We start from the raw sequence: 18,693 nt of genomic DNA, 5'->3' as shown, positions 1-18,693 counted from the left end.
TACTAAATATTTGTTTAGGTTTTTTTATGGGTTTTCTTTTTTTTCCCAAAATTTCCCTCTAACCCGGTAGCCGAAGAGAGGAAGAGACCCAGGAGGCGTGATGCGGGGTCAGGAGAGGTCGTGGCGACCTCACCCTCCCCCGCCCCCCAGGAGGCGTGATGCAGGGTCAGGAGAGGTTGCGCAAAAAAAATGTCTGTGTACACACAAATGTGTAATTATTAGTATTATTATTATTATTATTTTAATTCAAACAATTACAATTTCCCTCAAACGTGTCTGAGTCATTCCTGCTATTCGGTGCCATTTCAGCTCGATACCTTTTCAAAAAAAAATGTCAAAATGTTCAAGATTTCAACATTTGATCTGAAGGAGGGCTTTATAAACTATCAGAAAATGATATTAGTCCAGCTCAGGATATTATAATCTATTAATTTTAGATAGATTCTTTCCGTGTGACAGAGGTCAAATGTCCACCCTGTTACCAGACATTATCATCTCTATTACGTATTGTTTTGAAAACCCTGTCATATTCTTAATTACATTTTCTTAAAGCTCAAATGTCCCTTTCTTTACACTGGAAAAGCATTGTAACATTTTTCTTCTTGAACAAGCTTTATCTTGAAAAAGCTGTTATAGCTTGACGTAAAACGTAATTCTTACATATGTCTTTTAGAAATAAAAGGAAGTTTGATGGAATTTGAAAAATGTTTTAATTGATTGTATTTCACCAATTTATTCCCTGCAAATAACCACAAAGATAAACATCATATTGTTGTATTTTATTTTATTAATATCCCAAAAACACATGGGTAACAGGGTGGACACACACACACACATGCACCATTTAATGAAATATTGTCAATGAAAATATGGAGACCCCAGGAAGAGTAGCTACTGTTTAACACAGAAGCTACTGGGGATCTTAACAAATAAACAAAATTACCAAATAAGTTCCTATTATTAAAGAAATACAATTCATCTACCCCACCGCCTGACCAAAACAGGAACCTTTCCACCTCAAACTTCATATTTACTCCCTACCCATTAAACAACATAGGAAAAAAAATTACTGTTACTAACCAACAGATGTTTGAGGAAACGCAAACTATTTTCCTAACCAGATCCCAAGATTCTTTTCTAAGAAACTCCATAGTTTCTTCTCAAGCTTGAATGACCTCTTATTCAGAGGTAGTGGCTCCTTGATAAGGCATTTGTTCTGATATTTTCTTTTTCCTTCCTTCCTCCCTGTCCCTTCTCCATTTCTCCCTCTCTGTTTTGAGGTAATTTAACCTTTTCACAGGGTCTGCATCACAACGTGCCCTGTAACGCTGCTGCTTTTCCGCAGCAGACATTGGTGCCATTTTTCTAACAAATACATGTATACTGATTTAAATAATTGATTTTTAAATAATGATTATAATAGATAATACATAATACACTTATAACAAATGTCAAAACATGCTGTAAACACAAATTCATTCACCGTGTCCACCCTGTTACTGATCATAACAGTAACAGGGTGGACGGTAACAGGGGGGACATTTTATCCTAAACCTAGCCATTTCTACCCCTATGAAGGAAAACAACCTAATACAAAACGACCATTAAGGAGTATTTTGTACATATTTATCAGCAATATTTTCAATACCACAAAAAAATACTGTTTTCCACTAAATATAAGGGTAACAGAGTGGACATGTTATGCTTTACCACATCTATAAACAATTCTAAAACATTGAAAAAAAGGTTGATAAAAGAGTGATACTCACTGGGCTTCTTGTTGATGTTTCCCTCCAAAAATGTATCACTTCTTGAGAGCATAGCCTAAGAGTTCTGTTACCATGGGAACATTTAGGGGGCTCGTCCAAAGGGACTCTCACCAGAGTAACAGGGTGGACAGTCAATTCAGGGACACAGTGTCTTTTAATGATTTTATGCATTAAAATTATATAAATGACAAAAACTATTATATGATGAGCAACATTTAAAAAAAGACTATATACCAATAAAAAGAAATCTCAATTTTTTTTTATATTTATGCCATATTTATGCAATTTTAGTTGCGTAAACATGACTGGGGACATGGCATTTTAACCTGCCCTTCACTAACATGAGAACATTTAATTTAAAACAATCAATTCTGAGGATATATCCTTTTTTTCTATGGTAGAGTAAGATTTATACTTGAAGAAAAACGTATCAAAAAGAGTATTGACCCAGTTTTAAACAAAATACACCATAATATGTCATGGGGACTCAAATGTCACCGAACGCTAGGAATGACTCGTCTGCGTTATGTCGCAATAGTGACACAACAGAATGTATACAAATACACTGAATTCAAATGTTATCTATGTTTTGCCGCAACCTCTCGCATCCCTCCCTGCTCTCTGACGGTGGGATTAGGAGGCAGATGGGACTCAAGTGAGGTTGCACGAAAAATGTATATATGTATACGGTACATATAAATATTTGTTTTCTTTTTTAAAACAAACACAAAACCTTGACACTTCTATTTTAATAACTGTGTCTCAATAGTGACACAGGAGAATGTATACAAATATACTTTATTTAAATTTGAACTGTTTTGCCAGATTGCTGTTGGAGTTTCACAAACGCTTAACAAGCATCATCCTTGTCCTCTCAAAGTGTCGTTAGACCACTTTGGCTGTTGTATCTGAACTAACGTGTCCTGTTGATTTGGTTCAAAGGTTTTCCAAGAAGACAGATGTTATTGTCCAGAAGAAGTCTCCCGCAGCCATGCTACTGAAGAAACCCTCTGAATGGGACTTCATACAGGTCAGTCGGTTCTCTTTTATTCGTTTTATTATCTAAATAAGCATTACTTTTGAGTATATATTGTTTATTTCTGATAGATTATGAATATAGTTTGACAGAGCGACACTGGAATAATACTGCAGAGAGTAACAGTGACAAGCCATACGACAGTCATCTCTCCTCTCCACACACCCAGACTGCAGTTCACACAGGAGCTGAGAACTAAAACAGAGTCCTTCCTTTTTCCTGAAGTCAAACACATGACAATCTGATCCCAGGACGTTTTTTTAAAAGGTCTAATGAACCTTAGCTCGCAGGGTGAGAAAAACAGTGTGAGATTGTCAAATACTAACGTGGTTAAAACCTGTAAATCAACATGTCTGTACCTTGTCAATTTCATTTGATTTTTCTGAAAGGTGCTATAAATAAAGCTGGATTAAAAATCGAAACTATTTCCATCCCAACAATATGCCCAAACATCTTCGTTTGTGTGCTGATGACTTTCAATTCAAGTTAAAAAACGTTCAATTCAAGAAAATGTATGTTTAATTTAAAAACGCCTCTTAGGTTGGGTTTATTGGTTATAATGGTCGGAGAAAGACTGCCCATTCACCTGCCTATGGATGATGAGCTGTGGGAGGAGGAGGATGAGGAGGAGGAGGAGGAGGAGGGGGACGTCACGCTGTGGACGCTCGCGCTCTGGCGTCGCAACCAACGCGGAAGAGACGAAGGAGGAAAAGAGACTCCACGTCACGGAGGTGTAACACTGGCGTCAGTGTGCTACACAAGGTGCTACCTCAGCCCCGGGTTCAGTACCACTGTACAACACCAGCTATCCTCATGTAAGGGTTTTAATAACTCGCATGCCCACAAAGCGAAGATATTGTTCGGCTGAAAGGCCACGACTGAGACGTCTGACTCCGCTGAAGGTAATGTATGTGTGCATGTTTGTCCGCTGCTTGCTAGCAGAGCCCGGCTGTACGTCAGCTCTGTGCCTGCCTGTCTCATATCCTTTGAACACCGGTGACCTTTGCTGCTTGAAGGAAAGCGAAACAATGCATTTTTATTCACCGTAATAACGGATGTAGGCTCCAGTAAACATGAGCGGCCGTGTCTGGATGTCAGCTCGACAGGCTGCTAAACGCTGTTGACGTTTCTGATGACAGCTTGTTTGATGTGCCGCTGCTCTCTCCTGCAGCAGGTTTTCAACATGCATTCACATGTCTGCATTTCATCTCATGCAAACTGTCTGATAACATCTCATAATTCACGGATATGTAATATGCATGCACCCGGGTCCGTTTAAGCAGCTGAATTAAGTGATGGTTTTAGTAACAACACGTTAAGGATCATTCATTGTTGTGCATTGCACTCTAGATATACAGTGTAGTAACCCCCACTCATTAATTATTAACAGAGACTCACTGTAACTGTTGTAGTCATAAAGCAACACAGATGAAAGGAGCAGTCAGGGGAGATTGTGGGGTCAAAAAAGAAGGACCACCTTAACATCTTGTAGTGTCAAGATGCTCTCCCTCTTCCAGTCATTTTCATTGACTAACTTTGTTTTTTTTCACAAGAGTAATATGTGATATTATAAGCAGGGCAATGAATGACGGGGCCCCAACAGGGAGGTTTCCTGTCATTGCAAAATTTGGGCATTTTAAGCCTTGCTGCTGTGGTGGGGACAGTTTCCTGCCTTGGCTGCAGACAAGCAGCATCTCTCTGGGACTAGTTAACGATTACATTAATGAGCTAGCCTATCATAAGGCTTATTGATTAGCTTTACGTTTAAAAGGAAGACATGTAGACATTATTTGAGTCAAGCTTTTTAAATGGGACTGTTTTCTTTTTGAATGGGGCTGTGCTCAGGGAATACAATTCAACCTGCCATCTGCTAAATGCAGGGTAAATGTTGTTGGCTCTGGTATGTACAGAAAAATAGGTCAGCTGCCTCCATGACGTTTTTGTACTTTTTTTAATTGAAGTCTTAAATGAAGAACACTCAGCGATGATGATTGTTTCATGATGCAGTTTTTTTAATGTGACGTATGGTCAGGTGTATTCTGTTTGTAGTCTTTTAGGGTTTCTACATCAGAAGTGGCAGATACAATAAATCACAAAAAAGGATCAAACAAATAAATAAAAGCGTGGCTAGATAAAAATAAAAACAATCTGTAGTTGCGACCCTTTAAATGCTCGCAACATTTTTAGAAACACCCTCAAGGTGTCCTAGGAAAATCAGTGTATTTCACTAAGATAAGATAATCCTTTGTTCATTTGCAGTACACTATTCCTATTATGAAAACAGTTTAAAGGACAACAGCATGGAGACAGAAGATGTATAACACAAGGCCCTCACTTGATTCAGTTAACCCGTTCTATTCAACCGAAGTCTGCATGTTTCTTATTAATGTCTGTACAGCCTTCATTGGTTTGTTGTTTTTGCGTTAATGAATTTTGCTTCTGATGTCGTCCTAACTGAATAAGAGGGTCATATCTATTAAATGTCTGAGGCAGATGTGTTAACTTGTGTCTGAACAGCGCTATATAAATAAACTTGCTTTGCCTTAAACTGTCGTATTAAGAGCTTGTGATGGATCTGTTTGTCAGTCGTTTGGTTGAATTCTGTACGGCCGGTTGGGAGTGTTTTATCCACTTGACCTGCAGAAGCATTCGCTGACACGATATAACCGTATATGTTTTCAATGTGCTGAACATCTTTCTCAGTCACTGGAGTTTTTATTCCTGTCTCTTTTCTCAATGCAGTCTTTGTTTGTGTTGTCCAAGTCCTGGCTCAGCTTCTGCTTGTGTTTTATCTATTGAGTTGGAGTGCGATGATTCAATTCAGGGATCGATTTTCCACAACATAAAGTCATGTTGTCAACTATCCACCTGTAAATTAAACGTTCATATGAAAAGTTGTGCAGCTTGTAGTTTTGTTCCCTTTTTTTTTTTTTCTAAGACCCAAGAACAAGCTCGCTCTTATATGTTGTTCATCTTTCTGATTCAGAGGGATTTTGGTTCAGAGATTGCATTTCTCTTGGGACTGAGTTAAAAAAAAAATAAAGAAAAAGAAAAGCGGCGTCCTGATAGCTCCTTGTTGTTGTTTTTCTTACTTCAGGATGGAAAGTTAACTTTTTAAGAGAACCTCTACCGTGTTCAAACTGTAAAGTAAATCATTATTTTGTTTCCACCTGCCAACTTAACGTGTAACTATCAGTTACTGTTACGGATATCCAGTGCACTTATATTTCCTCCCTTGCATGAAGACAGTTAGTTCTTTTGTTTTTTCTACAATAAGTACCGAGATTGTGATCGGTTTGTGAAATGAGAATCAAAGTGAATACAGTGGTTGCAAAATGAAATGTCATCGTGACATGGACTAACTGAAGATAGGTTGATAATCAGAGAATAAAGTTACTGTAATACAGCGATGTAATATAACTTATCTGGGGGGTATTTTAACAGTATCTCTGTTGATGATGTGACTGTATTTCAGCACATTGATGTAGGAACATTTGTGTTTTTGTGCATATAGTGATAAAAATGGCAAGAGAAAATCAGAAGCAGTGATGCATCACATGTCCTGTCATGTTAGTTCAGTCTCAATGCATACGTACATTCACTCATAAACAACGGGTTATATTGGTTTGGATTATATAAGCCACTATTCCATTAGAGTCGGCCAACTCCTTCCAATGAAAGTCTCCTTCTTAAAGAAAATGCCTTCTGGCTTAGACTGCTACTTAGCCTTCAAGTCTTTGCTGGATCCGATGTGTTAAGCAACATTAACCCATTTAGAGCGCAGGACGCCTCAAAAAAACGCCCTCTAAAACCTCAGGAACGTTTGAAATCAACATCCCAAAACCGTCCTAGTATTCATTGTTTTCTAAAATCTTTGTCTTAGCCTCTGAGTAACAGATAGAGCACTTCAAAATAAAGTAAATTAGAATGTTTCATCGGGTAAAAAGCACGTCTGTGTCTCAACTGGACTTAATGATGGTCGCTAACCAAACTACTCATAACTGGGATTCTCAGACAGCGTCGCTCTCGTCACGTGCCGTCAAAGATTCCGGCTGCTTATAACATCAATGGTAAACCTGTTTGATCGGCGACACCCAGTTCTTCACACCCTATACCACGCCTTTTATTATTTTTAACTGACAGATTGTGTGTGTGTGTGTGTGTGTGTGTGTGTGTGTGTGTGTGTGTGTGTGTGTGTGTGTGTGTGTGTGTGTGTGTGTGTGTGTGTGTGTGTGTGTGTGTGTGTGTGTGTGTGTGTGTGTGTGTGTGTGTGTGTGTGTGTGTGTGTGTGTGTGTGTGTGTGTGGATCTTGGACCTGTATCAGCCTTATATTTTATGATCTCTCTGGTGGAGGCTCTGGCTGCCATGTTGATAAGACAAGTGCTGGAGGACTTGAAGCTGATTTGTTTGTCTTCAGCGTATGTAAAGCTCTTTGTGAAAGAAGGCTCAGCGCGAGACTTTTCTTAGCTCCCTCTGGCTATTGATTTCAAACTACGTATGAGCACATTTGTGTGTGTTGTATGCTCACGAACAGCACAACAGATTGGGAGTGAAGTGGACGGAGGGCTCTGCTGTCAGGAAGTGAAAAGGACTTCACGTAATCAGTGATAGTGAACAAACAGTAAAAAGTGTGATTCCACCTCTGTAACTGTGGCACACGTCCTTTAAGAACGGCTGCTGTGCCTTTCTTTTATCGTGACAGTTATGTTGGTGTAAAAGCCAGCGAGCCTTTACACCAGTTCAATCACTGGGAGCTGTGGACAGCGACCCAACACAACTAAAACAGAAAGGCTCCATGTTTAACTTTTCTTTTTTGAACACCTGACATTAGCGATCTCTCTGCTCGTGTGTACAGTATAACTTCCTCCCGAGGAAGAGTACAGGTATTGTTAAAAACAAAACAAACTAAACAGTAAAACTAATCTGTGCTGTGGGTGAATATTAACACCTTTAAAAACTGATGTTTACAAAGTGTTTGACGGACAAACACACAGTCAGGCCCAATAAAGACAAGTCTACAAAAACAATATAAATGCAAATAAAAGGAACGACGTGCAGAGAAAGAGAAAGTCAACAAGCTGATGACACTAATGAAAAAGTAAAGAGGTTGCGAACACACTACAGGTAACACAAACCCAAATGAAGAGAAAAAGAGTCAATGAAGGGAACTCAAATCAATATGTACGATCTTTAGAGACCTGCATGTTCTTCATTGATTTCAGGTTTGTTCTTCTTAAAATGAAAGTCAGGCGCACGGCAGATTGGAGTGTTTGAGCTCGTGTTCAGAAAAGGGAAGAGGAAGTGGGATGCTGTCTACTTCTCTATCACAGGTTCATAGTCTCTGTCTTTGTATGCTGGGAAAGTCAACTCCTCTTTTACCTCCTTCTGTTCGGCTTTACCCCGGGCAGACTTCTTCACGCCATCGTGTCATTTCAACTGAAGAGACGTGTTTTCATGTCACGACAGCAGCTCAGCGATATGAGTGTAAACATGTTTGTCATTGTGCTTCCCACAAGGCCTGGCACCTTTAAGCCATTGCTTAACAGAGATGTTCTAAATCTGTTTTAATCTCTGTCTAATTAATTATCGGGTCTTCTACTGTCTCTATGTGCCAGCTCAGGGTGCCTTGACCGGGTCAGAAGGCGAGCGCGTTTTGATAACACGATAAAAGCCTTTTATGTAATGCTGGTTCATCCAAAGAGAGAGTCTCCAATGTGCACTGTGTTTACTAGCGTAGATGGCCTGAAGTGATCCAGGACGCACAGCATAACAGAACACTGTGTGTGTGTGTGTGTGTGTGTGTGTGTGTGTGTGTGTGTGTGTGTGTGTGTGTGTGTGTGTGTGTGTGTGTGTGTGTGTGTGTGTGTGTGTGTGTGTGTGTGTGTGTGTGTGTGTGTGTGTGTGTGTGTGTGTGTGTGTGTGTGTGTGTGTGTGTGTGTGTGTGTGTAAAGTCAGCCTGCACAATATGAGAAAATATGCAATTTACAGTAACACTATTCAATGTTGCTTTACAAAACTATCTGCTGTTTTTAACACGTGTGTTTGCAACACATCTCTCTTGAATTAAATAATAATAATTAAAAAAAAAGCACCATTTCGTATTTCTCCACTGGAGTCGATTAACTAGCGTTAGCTTCATCTGACTGCATACAAAGGAATAAATAAACTAACCTTTAAAACAGGTATCAGCTGGGGAACAAAGTGCTTGTGGACGAGTGTGAGCGGTTTGAAAACATGATTATTTTACCCAGGCCTCCATCCAGCAGAGAACATGTACACATGAGAAATGAGGAAACTTACTGACCCACATTTAAAGTTTTTTTACTTTTTTATTGAGATACGATCGGGCTGTCTTGTCGTCTTCATGCTCGATTCTCCATAACCATAAAAATGGTCATAAATAGTGCAGCACTTATATATTAAAATGTATATGGAGTCATTTCTGTAAACGTTGTTCGCCTCCTCAGTCTTTGACATTTATTCAACCTCCTTCACACACAGCCAGGTTTCAGAATATGACCTACACCGTGTGTGTGTGTTTAGAAGTTGTTCAAATTTACCTTCGAGGAGGTGACACCCTCAAACTGTAAGCCACTGAAGTAAAGGGTGTTAATGTAAGCTTATTACACACAGATCGAAAATAAAACACTTCGGGTGCTTTCATAGAGGCTGGCTGTGTGTCTTCAACATGTGGACGAGCACATTATTATCACTGCTCGGCTGATTAATTGCAGGAAACAATGAAACGGTGAGTACATGAATATCTCTGTCTTTAACGTTGTCTTTAAAGCAGTTTGAGAATTCATTTCTACTCTTCTGTCATGGACCTTGTGTGGGGTCTCTTTCCATGGAGCTCCCACGTTGCCCTTTGTCTTCTTTTTGTGAGCACATTGGCAACTTTTTTAAGTCCACTTTTTATGTAAGTAATGATTGCTAAAAATGCCAGAAAATGCTGGGAAATACTGCTTTCCTTCCTTCTGCCTCTCTCGCTCTCGCCCTCTGGATCAGCCGTGTCTCCTCATGATTTAGCTGTCACATAAATGTCAAGGTAATATGTGGCATGTTGAGAGAAGCCGAGCCCTGCAGGTTTTATACCTGCAGTCATCACTCTCATAAACTGCTTTTTTTTTTTTCTCTATCACATACGTCTCAACTAAAATATACGCTCTCTTCATATCGATATGACCTCTCTGTATTTTGATTGCATATCGTGTATTTTTTTACATCATCAGAAATAAAAAAATAATGCAGGGTTTTATTTGTTTAGCATGTCAGAAGGTAAGGGCAGGACACGTTCAGCTTCTCTTTCTGGGACTCTTGTCCCTCCTCTTAGGCAGCATGAGCCTCATCTTTATTCTCATCATGTACAGAATAAACTGCACCTCATCTACTTCAGGCATATTTTTCTACGCAGTGTGTATTTTCCAATGAACTGGAAGGAGTTTGTTTTGCTCTTTTAATTCGTGCAGCAGGTGTATCTGGAAACATTTTCATCACACAGACAGCTCGGGGACACACTGCAGCATCAACAGGGTTAGAAACGCTGCTTTAATGAACACATGCACGACTCGTAATTGAATGGGAAATATCTATCAGCACTGTTTGAAACAGAAGCATCTGCAGGGTACAGATGCAGCAGTTATTTGTTTGCACTCGTTCAATGTGGGATACGTGATCTCTTAATGTGTGATTTCTCACTTCACTCCGTCTGTACACAGAAGCTGCTTGGGATGATTCGTTGAAGATGATGAAAATATGCCTTCATTCTTTTAGTGCATGGATCCGTGCTTTGCTTACAAGCAAGGTTTATGAATAAGGACGTTGTTTTGGCGACATGAGATCTCATAGCTCCGTGTTTGTGTTTCCTTTGTCTCCTCAGCGCCGCTCTGCCTCGGCTTCTAGATGGGTGAATCAGGCTCACGCCGTTCCACACTCGTGTCCCGTCTGCCGATCTTCCGCCGCAGCAACAGTAAGAGGCAGGAGTCTCTCCCCTCCTCTCCGTCTTCGGGTGGAGTAGGGAATGGTGTCCACAGCTCTTCGCCCTCCAGCACCAACTCCAGCTCGGGCAGTACGGGGAAACGCCGGAGCCTTTTCCGCACTCCGTCTCTCAGTTTCACAGCCAAGCGGAACAGCGAGCCGCGTGTCCAGCCAATCAACCTCAACCTCACGCCGCCGCTGACGTCGGGCACAGATTCAAACGGAAACAACCAACAAACGATATCCACATCAGTGTCAGCGGGGTTCAGTGATGGTGGTGGGCGCCCGAAGCCTCGCCACTCATTCGGGTTTGGCAGCAGCAAGCAAAAGAAAATCACACGCTCTCAGACTGAGGATTTTGACAAAGCCTCCTCTTCGTCCTCTTCGTCCAATCGAAACGTGTTTATAAACTGCATCAGCGGTTCAGGGGCGAACGAGGGTGACGACTCTGGCTTTCTCGATGACTACAGCGGGGGCAGCACCGCCAACAAACGTCAGGCACGCCAGAAGAAAACGCTGCTGCCAAAGTCTTTCTCAGCTCACCACCGCTTCTCTCGCAACTCCGATCACCACAGACCACCAGAAGTGAACCTCGAACCCCCGAGCTCCATCGCCAATGCAGCTGAGGCCGGAGGGCTCACCCCGGGTTCGTTGCCAGGTGAGCTGCTCGGTGCTGGCGGCGAAAGCTCACTCCAGTCCCCGATGATATCAGAGGACCGAACCACTGCCATCACCCCGTCAGAGTTCATCCCCATCACGGAGGATTCTGTATCAGAGGTGGACGCTCTGCCAGCTCCAAGCCCTGGATCTGGCTTAGCCCCAGGACCTGATTCTGTACCAGGACTGGCTGTTGACATGGCTGCACAGGAGCCTCTGCCTGCTCCAGAGAACTTCAGTGTGGTTGTCTCTACCTCCCAGGTAGCTTGTTTTTGTACAGCAACTTTAATGCAAACATGGCGTCTGATTGTAGTGGGTTAGCACAACTCTCGCACATTGAATGTCTTTGCTTGTACAAACAGAAAGCTATGAGTCCAATGGAAAAAAGTAAGTTCTTCAGGCACAGGAAATATAACAACTGGTGTCCTTGGATGTCAACAAAAATATTTTTATATTTATGTCTGCTGTGTGGAATCTGTGAAATTTAGCATAGAAATTGAAGCACAGGGCATAAAAACAAGTTTTGGTGAAAGAGCCATGGCATGAAAAAAACTAAACAAAACTACAGATGTCTTCAAACTGCCCTGCATATTTTATAACTTTGAGCGTGTGTCTCCTTCAAAGAATTAGTTGTATTTATTTCCTGTTCGAGGAAACACTCTGTAAAAGGAACTTTTAAGTCAGTAGAATATTTGCAAAGAGAGAGCTTTGTGCTGAGGCCATTGTAAAGCAAATGCTTTTCGACTGTGTTATGAAAACATGCCCATTACTGCAGAGGACACAAATATCTACCTTTTGAATGCTAAAGCGAGTTCATCCCTGCTTAAACAGCTTTTTTTCCCTCTTGGATATGTACAGTTCTTGTCATTGAACATTTTAAAATGCCATTGAACAACTGCTCAAGTAAATGTCCGCTCCTCAGGTTTTCTTCACTCCAGCCCAGTCCAGCACTGAAAAACCTCTTCTACCTGACACCAGCACGGCCAACAACACCGACTACGAGACTGCCGTTTCCCTCTCTGAGCCCGAGACAGCTGTGCCCTGCCTGCCTCTGCAGGAACAATCACTTGAAGAGAGGAAGGAGAGGGAGGAGGAGAGAAGGGAAGCCAAGGAAGCGAGGGAAGAGGTGTTTGCAGAGCAGAGGAAGGCGTTAGTGGAGAAGAGGAAGTCAGGTTACCACACAGAGACCACAAGTGAGAGCGAGGCGTGTGTGGTTCGCAGCGAGGGGTGTCACTCCAACCCGGAGCAATCGGAAAGGAGGGCAAGAAACGCGCTCTCTGTTCAAGAAAGAGGAAGCTTCTGTGGCTGCCATGAACCCAGGCCCTCTCACTTGAGGAAACCACACGCGGGTATGAAACAGATTTACACACACAGACCCAAACCTTGGCTTTGAAACTTGTTGACATTCTTTTGTGATGAGGGAATTTGTTGACCAGGTATGCAATCACAACCACAAACACAAAACCACCGATATCTGCAGTGCAGTGAGGACGTGTGATGGCACCCACTGTTAAGTTGAATATGTACTTTCTGCTTTCACATTTCTTTAGCTCCTGAGTTTTATGCTTTTCCTTTAGCTGACTTGGTTTCTCCTTTAGTTATAAATCAAGAGCATTTTAATGACGCTCAATCTGAGCTATGAGCTTTCATGCCTTTCATTGTAGAGAAGGATAGAGACATAACCACTGGGCAATCTTGTACCCCAGTACTCACATGAATACTCGTATGGAGTCTTGTCATAAAGTTCAACTTCATAAATGAATGTAGACATTTATACACACTTCATGAATACTGCTGAAGTAGGTCTTTAATTAGGTGATATGCTGACTTGGCCTCGCCTTCAAATTTGAATCTTAGTAACTCCAGAAGAAGTGTTGCTGTGACTGATAAAACTGTAAGACAGTGTGTGAAAGAGTCTCAACATGCACATCTCCAGCTTCAAGGCAGCATACACACTGATAACAGAGTGGACCCGACAGCAACAGCAGTGTACCATGATGTTCATCTTCACATCAATGTCACAGGCCTCTGGGATGTGGGCCCCGTTGTGCTTGTGGGTCTCATCTGAACCTCACATGAAATGGTAATCTCAAGGCCTCTTTAGGTTTTTGTTGCTCAGTGCAAAACCAAAAACGTCAGCTATCCACGCTCAGTTTTACAGAGTGGAAAGAAAAGTGACTCACATGTACACATATTAAACTGTGTCAATCTGTGTATGTGTGAAAGACAGGAAGTGCTGTTTATTTAAATATATCGATTCATAAAAGGACTACTGTTTAGAGTCTTCTCATATCTATTTGGTGATGAAAATAAAATAAATTGCAGAAGTTCTTTATCTAATTGAATATTGGCCCCTGAAATCTCATATTTATTATGCAGATTTATTCTTACACAGCGAGCTCGGTACACGTACGTAGATCCAGCTTTATTACAAAATAGGCATTAACGCTATTTGACCAAATGAAAAACGGCGTTTCATAACAGGAGACATAACTTCATCTGAAAGGGTGAAGAAGGATGAACGGGTTTGTTGTCGAGTTTAATGAAGAAAAAAAATCCTTCAGGAAATATACAGCTGACTGCCAACAATCGTAGACGTAATGAAAATGTCTTTGTTGTGGATTCACTGTTACAGCAGTTTCACAGTAATTGTTTCTTCCTGTCTTCTATGTTGTCTTTGTTTCCAGCCTCTCTGTGCAGCAGCGTCAGCCCCTATCACGAGGTGATGCGGATGGAAAGACGTCTGCGCTCGTCTTCTGAGGGGGCTGGTGGGCCTCGTGTCCATGGAAACCACAGAGATGCCCTGGGCATGGAGGGCTGCGGTCTACTTAAACACAGAAACAACTCTTCGTCATCAAAAATAGGGAGTCTGGTAGGTCACGAGCTGTGTGTTTTACTGTTTGTTTATGTGAGAATATATCGTGCATGCTCTTCTGTGGGCCCTTGAAAAAAAGACATTGTTTATTGTCTTTGAGCATCACAACACACTTAGCTACTACTACAAGACGTAGAAGATACAAACACAGTTGGGATGACTGATTAAATGTCTTCCTCTGTACATCCTCAAAGGGAGACAAGGCAAGTTTATAGACATTGTACCAGAGATGTTATGATGCCATTATTTTTCTCACAGATACAGATTCTCACATGGAGACTTAGTATTCTCTGATATCACTCATAATACAGATCCCTGATGCTGACACTTTGCTATTAATGACTAACAATGGTCTCCTGGGTTATTCAATTATGCCTTCAGATTAGTGCATATACAGATCACCTCTACCTGACACTGCTTTTTAGGCTGTATCTGCAATAAAAGAAATCTGTTGTTTGTGGAACCTTTTGAGTACATAAAGGCCCATTGCATTAGAAAAAAAATCCATCCTAACATCACTTGGAAACACAGTGGAAATGAGGATAAAGCAAATGTGAATAGAAAAATGAAACTTAAGTACAACAATGAGCAGCTGGCATATAGATAATTGTGGCGAATTAGGACGGTCATTAATTGTCGTACATTTGAAAAACAAGTCAAACAAGACTCCAAAAACATTTCCAGCAAACAGAATGTAGCATGTATAATTCTGCAATGTAGTTGGGAGTAGTTATATAGTAACAATACAAAAGCTAGTATCAGAAGCTCTAGGTTGACTCGGAAGAAAATGGGGTGCTCAATGAATACTTGAATTTCCCTCAGGATCAATAAAGTATCTATCTAGACACAGTATTGCAGTGCTCAGTGGACTTGTATTTTGTACAGTGTTAGGCATATGAAAAGAAACAATTATTTACAATATATACACAGTGCACCATGAGTTTAAAAGTTTAGTAATTGATACACAGTTCACATAAACAAAACCCACGCAAAGAGTAGGAGAATCATGAATGGGACTGTGTGTGTGTGTGTGTGTGTGTGTGCGCGTGCGTGCAGCTGCAGCGATCCCTACCGCACAGGTGGAGATTCGCACTCGTGTCTTGGGCTCTAATCTGTAGGCTCGAGACTTTAGCTCGCCATCCAATCCAAGGAATCTGGCCTGTACAAAGCAGGACCATGCAATCAGTAGCTTTTTCTTCAATCAATGTTATTTCATACTGCACATGATATAATACTGCACAATAAACATTCAATCCAACAATTTGTCAATGGTTCATTATAGATTTAGAGTACTCTTTTAAAACACAGACGTCTGTAACCGTTCAATGCTAAGGTCAAAACATTTGATCATTTCATTAATACAAGCCTTTGTATTAATGACACTAATTTACATGTTTACAAGGCACACATAAAATCCATAGCACTTGTAGCAGTGGTCTAATTAACAGTGTGAACAAGTACACCCAGCGCCATCACCGGCTGACTGGTTCACATTACAGACAAACATTTTAGCATGTTAGCTCGGCCGTTCCGCTCAGACAGACACTCAAAAACCGTCACGGTGTAGCCGATCGCAGCGGTGGAGGTATCTGAGGAGGTTGGCAGGCATAACAGTGAACGACAGATCGTTAACAGCAATAAATGACATTTCGATCGGATAAACGCCTACCTGCAGCAGCGCAAACACCTGTCTTCTTCTTCATTGGTTTAATGGCGATTGGCATCCGTAATTGGTTCATTACCACCCCCTGCTGTATTTTATTAGCTAAGTTCTTTACACTCTATTTACTGATCATTTTATAGTCTTTTAAACAATCCTGCCACATTGAGAAATTTCATCACCTCCTTCCTCCCTTCCCTGCGCACATTCTACGCATTGAAGAATATTTTTCAAACGTCTTACGAACACCTGTTGGTCTCACACTCGTGCTGTAAGTGTGAACGTGGCCATATTAAACGAGAGCACGGCGCACGAAATCTCGCAGTAACTCGCGAGAGTTCCGACAGAGCGCAGAAAACAGAGACGGACCAGAGTAAAAATATCTGGGTTACAAGAACGTTTGAGCCTCCTCTTTTTTTCTGCGAGCATCTTTAATCAAACATTGTTCATATCACACTGTCAGCTTCGCTGCCTTGATCCTAAAATCCTCATCACCACAGAACAGTGTGTGCTTTGGAGCAGATAAGCTTCTAATAAATGCACTCACACTGACGACTTGGTTTACTGAATAGCTTGGTAGTGGATTACTAAATAACCATTATTTATGACCAATTGTTACAGGAAACGTTGACAGACGGAAGAAAAGAGTTGCTGGAATTGGCCTGAGTTTTAACCAGCTGCTAAAACCTTCTGTCTTAATGACCTGTATGATAAAGGATCTTTTCTGATCGCCCTCAGTTCTCACGCCTCTGGCCATGAAATATCCAAAAGGGATTTCAACTTGCTCTGGGCAAAAGCAGTCACAGTGCAGCTGACAGTGCACTGCAGCTTAGATTCCCCAAACTATTTTCTTTGAATATATTCACTTATTAAAATTAAGTAAAATTAAATAACTAAATCCAGACTCTGCAGGTTGGCTAGAGGGGTTTACATGTAGAGCTCTGACCAGAGTTCTAAAGAGGTTCCGCAGCAGAACCTCCAGGTTCTGTAACAGTTTCTTCCTCCAGGCCATAAGACTTTTGAACACAAAAAGAATCCCTTCATTCCCTCTCAAACCCCCCACAACCAGATGACCTCACTGGAATGTAAAAAAGACGTATAACATACATTAAAAAAAGGGCAATATATTAATCTGTACAGTAATTTCATACATAGTTTTTGTTTTTATATCGATTTATATCTGCACCTAATTTTGTAAATATTACTTACCTTATGTAATTACCTGATGCTGTTTTTTGTTGTCCTGCACTACGAGCCAATGCAACGAAATTTCGTTCTTATCCATTCTTATCTTAATCTGTCACTGAATACAGAAATACGAGCTTACTTTGAGAATATGATCATTTGTACTGTCTCTATGTACACCTACAATTAAAAAAAAACATAATACAATAGGTCTTTTACTTAATTTGCATCTTTGTAAAGCAGAGTGTATTGTAAGTGTGCATGGATAAAGTACTTTATACAAATACAATGCTTTAAATACAATGCTTAAATCCCACAGATGAATGAAGAAGGGATTCTGTTTGTTTCTTTTGGTTGTCATTCAAACATTGAAAACATATAGTGTCGCTATATCTGCATCGTCTTTTGGAAAAGGTTTAAAGCTTGTATTGTGTTTGAGTTGGTTTCCTCGCAACACCCTGGGGGAGCTCTGTTGTAGGTAAACTAGGTGAAGTCAATCCCATTTATTTTACCAGGGACTAAAAGCTTTAACGAGGAGATTAAAAAGGCACAGATCTACGCAGCACGTTGCTTTGTGCTTTAAAGAATGCGTCTGCTTCTTGACATCCACTCATGGAGTAATCTCCACCTTTGCTTCCTCTGAGAGCTCTACAGAGGTTTAAGTTGTGCCTTGGAAAAAAACAGAAGCCTTGTGGTGTTTATTAAATGATATACTTTTGGCTTTGTAAAAGTTTGTTGGTGCGCAGAGGGCCCTTGAATCCAATGAAAAGGTCTGTATTGAGAGACCTCTGCAGTGTTGGCAATGTTTAATGCATCAGGGTCCAAACAAGAACATCTAAGTAGCGACTCGTGAGGGTAGGGTATGGGCCTCCAAACAATAGAATGGGCTCTTCATTTATTATGGATACAGCATGGCTGACTGAGGGCTTTATGTTTAAAGGGGACCTGTGAGAGAGCCAAACAGAGACAGACTGAAGCACACCATATTAAACAGCACGCTGGATGGATACGCATTGTTCATTTCAACGCATACAGGATACAATTATCACTGAGCAAAGATTTGGTTTACAGTGTTAAACGACTAATTTGTTGGGTTCACAGATAAAGTGTGAATCTGAGCAAGGCGGTGTTTGCTCGAGCAGTTTAGTGATCTCATTAGAGTTGTTGTTTTGAAATGCCTTTGGGACTCTGTGAGATATTTATTTCAGGTTCTCAATGACAGCAGTGATTATCTTGTGGCAGACTCAGTGATAATGTTTAACTCCATTTGGTAAAAAAAAAAAAAAAAAAAAAGCATTACTTTTTCTGTCTTATCTCAGAGACGAGCTGAACAGCTTTGATAGTTGTCTCTCTTTTTGCATCAAGATTGACGTGGATGGCAGAATAGTTCATCTGCAATCCTTGATGCTTTTTCACATCAACAGTCGCCTGCAAAGACAGTGTTGTACTGCTTGGGCACATCTTGTTTTTATATCGTTGAGTCTGATTGCTGCCTTGAATCGTCCAGATATCATAAGTGACACTTGTATTAATC

The 18,693-nt window shown here is 40.9% G+C and overlaps 1 protein-coding gene and 1 long non-coding RNA gene across 2 annotated transcripts in view; one reads left to right on the top strand and one right to left on the bottom strand.

Annotated features, from left to right (window-relative positions):
* Positions 1-3,435: 3,435 nt before the first annotated feature.
* Positions 3,436-18,693, top strand: part of ccser1 (coiled-coil serine-rich protein 1) — a 119,893-nt gene continuing 104,635 nt past the window's right edge. The window contains exons 1-4 of the mRNA XM_079366136.1: positions 3,436-3,707; positions 10,685-11,700; positions 12,362-12,788; positions 14,127-14,311. Coding sequence (XP_079222262.1) covers positions 10,708-11,700; positions 12,362-12,788; positions 14,127-14,311 — 1,605 coding nt within the window. The 5' untranslated portion in view covers positions 3,436-3,707; positions 10,685-10,707. The remainder of the gene's footprint in view (positions 3,708-10,684; positions 11,701-12,361; positions 12,789-14,126; positions 14,312-18,693) is intronic.
* LOC306841403 lies at positions 13,839-16,296 on the bottom strand. The gene is made up of 3 exons (XR_013781496.1): positions 15,984-16,296; positions 15,387-15,473; positions 13,839-14,263 (listed from the first exon to the last, which is right to left on the bottom strand). It is a non-coding gene; the product is annotated as an uncharacterized lncRNA (long non-coding RNA).

This window comes from Symphodus melops (genome assembly GCF_947650265.1).
Source record: "Symphodus melops genome assembly, chromosome: 1".
In the NCBI taxonomy this organism is placed as follows: Eukaryota; Metazoa; Chordata; class Actinopteri; order Labriformes; family Labridae; genus Symphodus; species Symphodus melops.
This window is presented reverse-complemented; position numbering and strand designations above follow the sequence as displayed.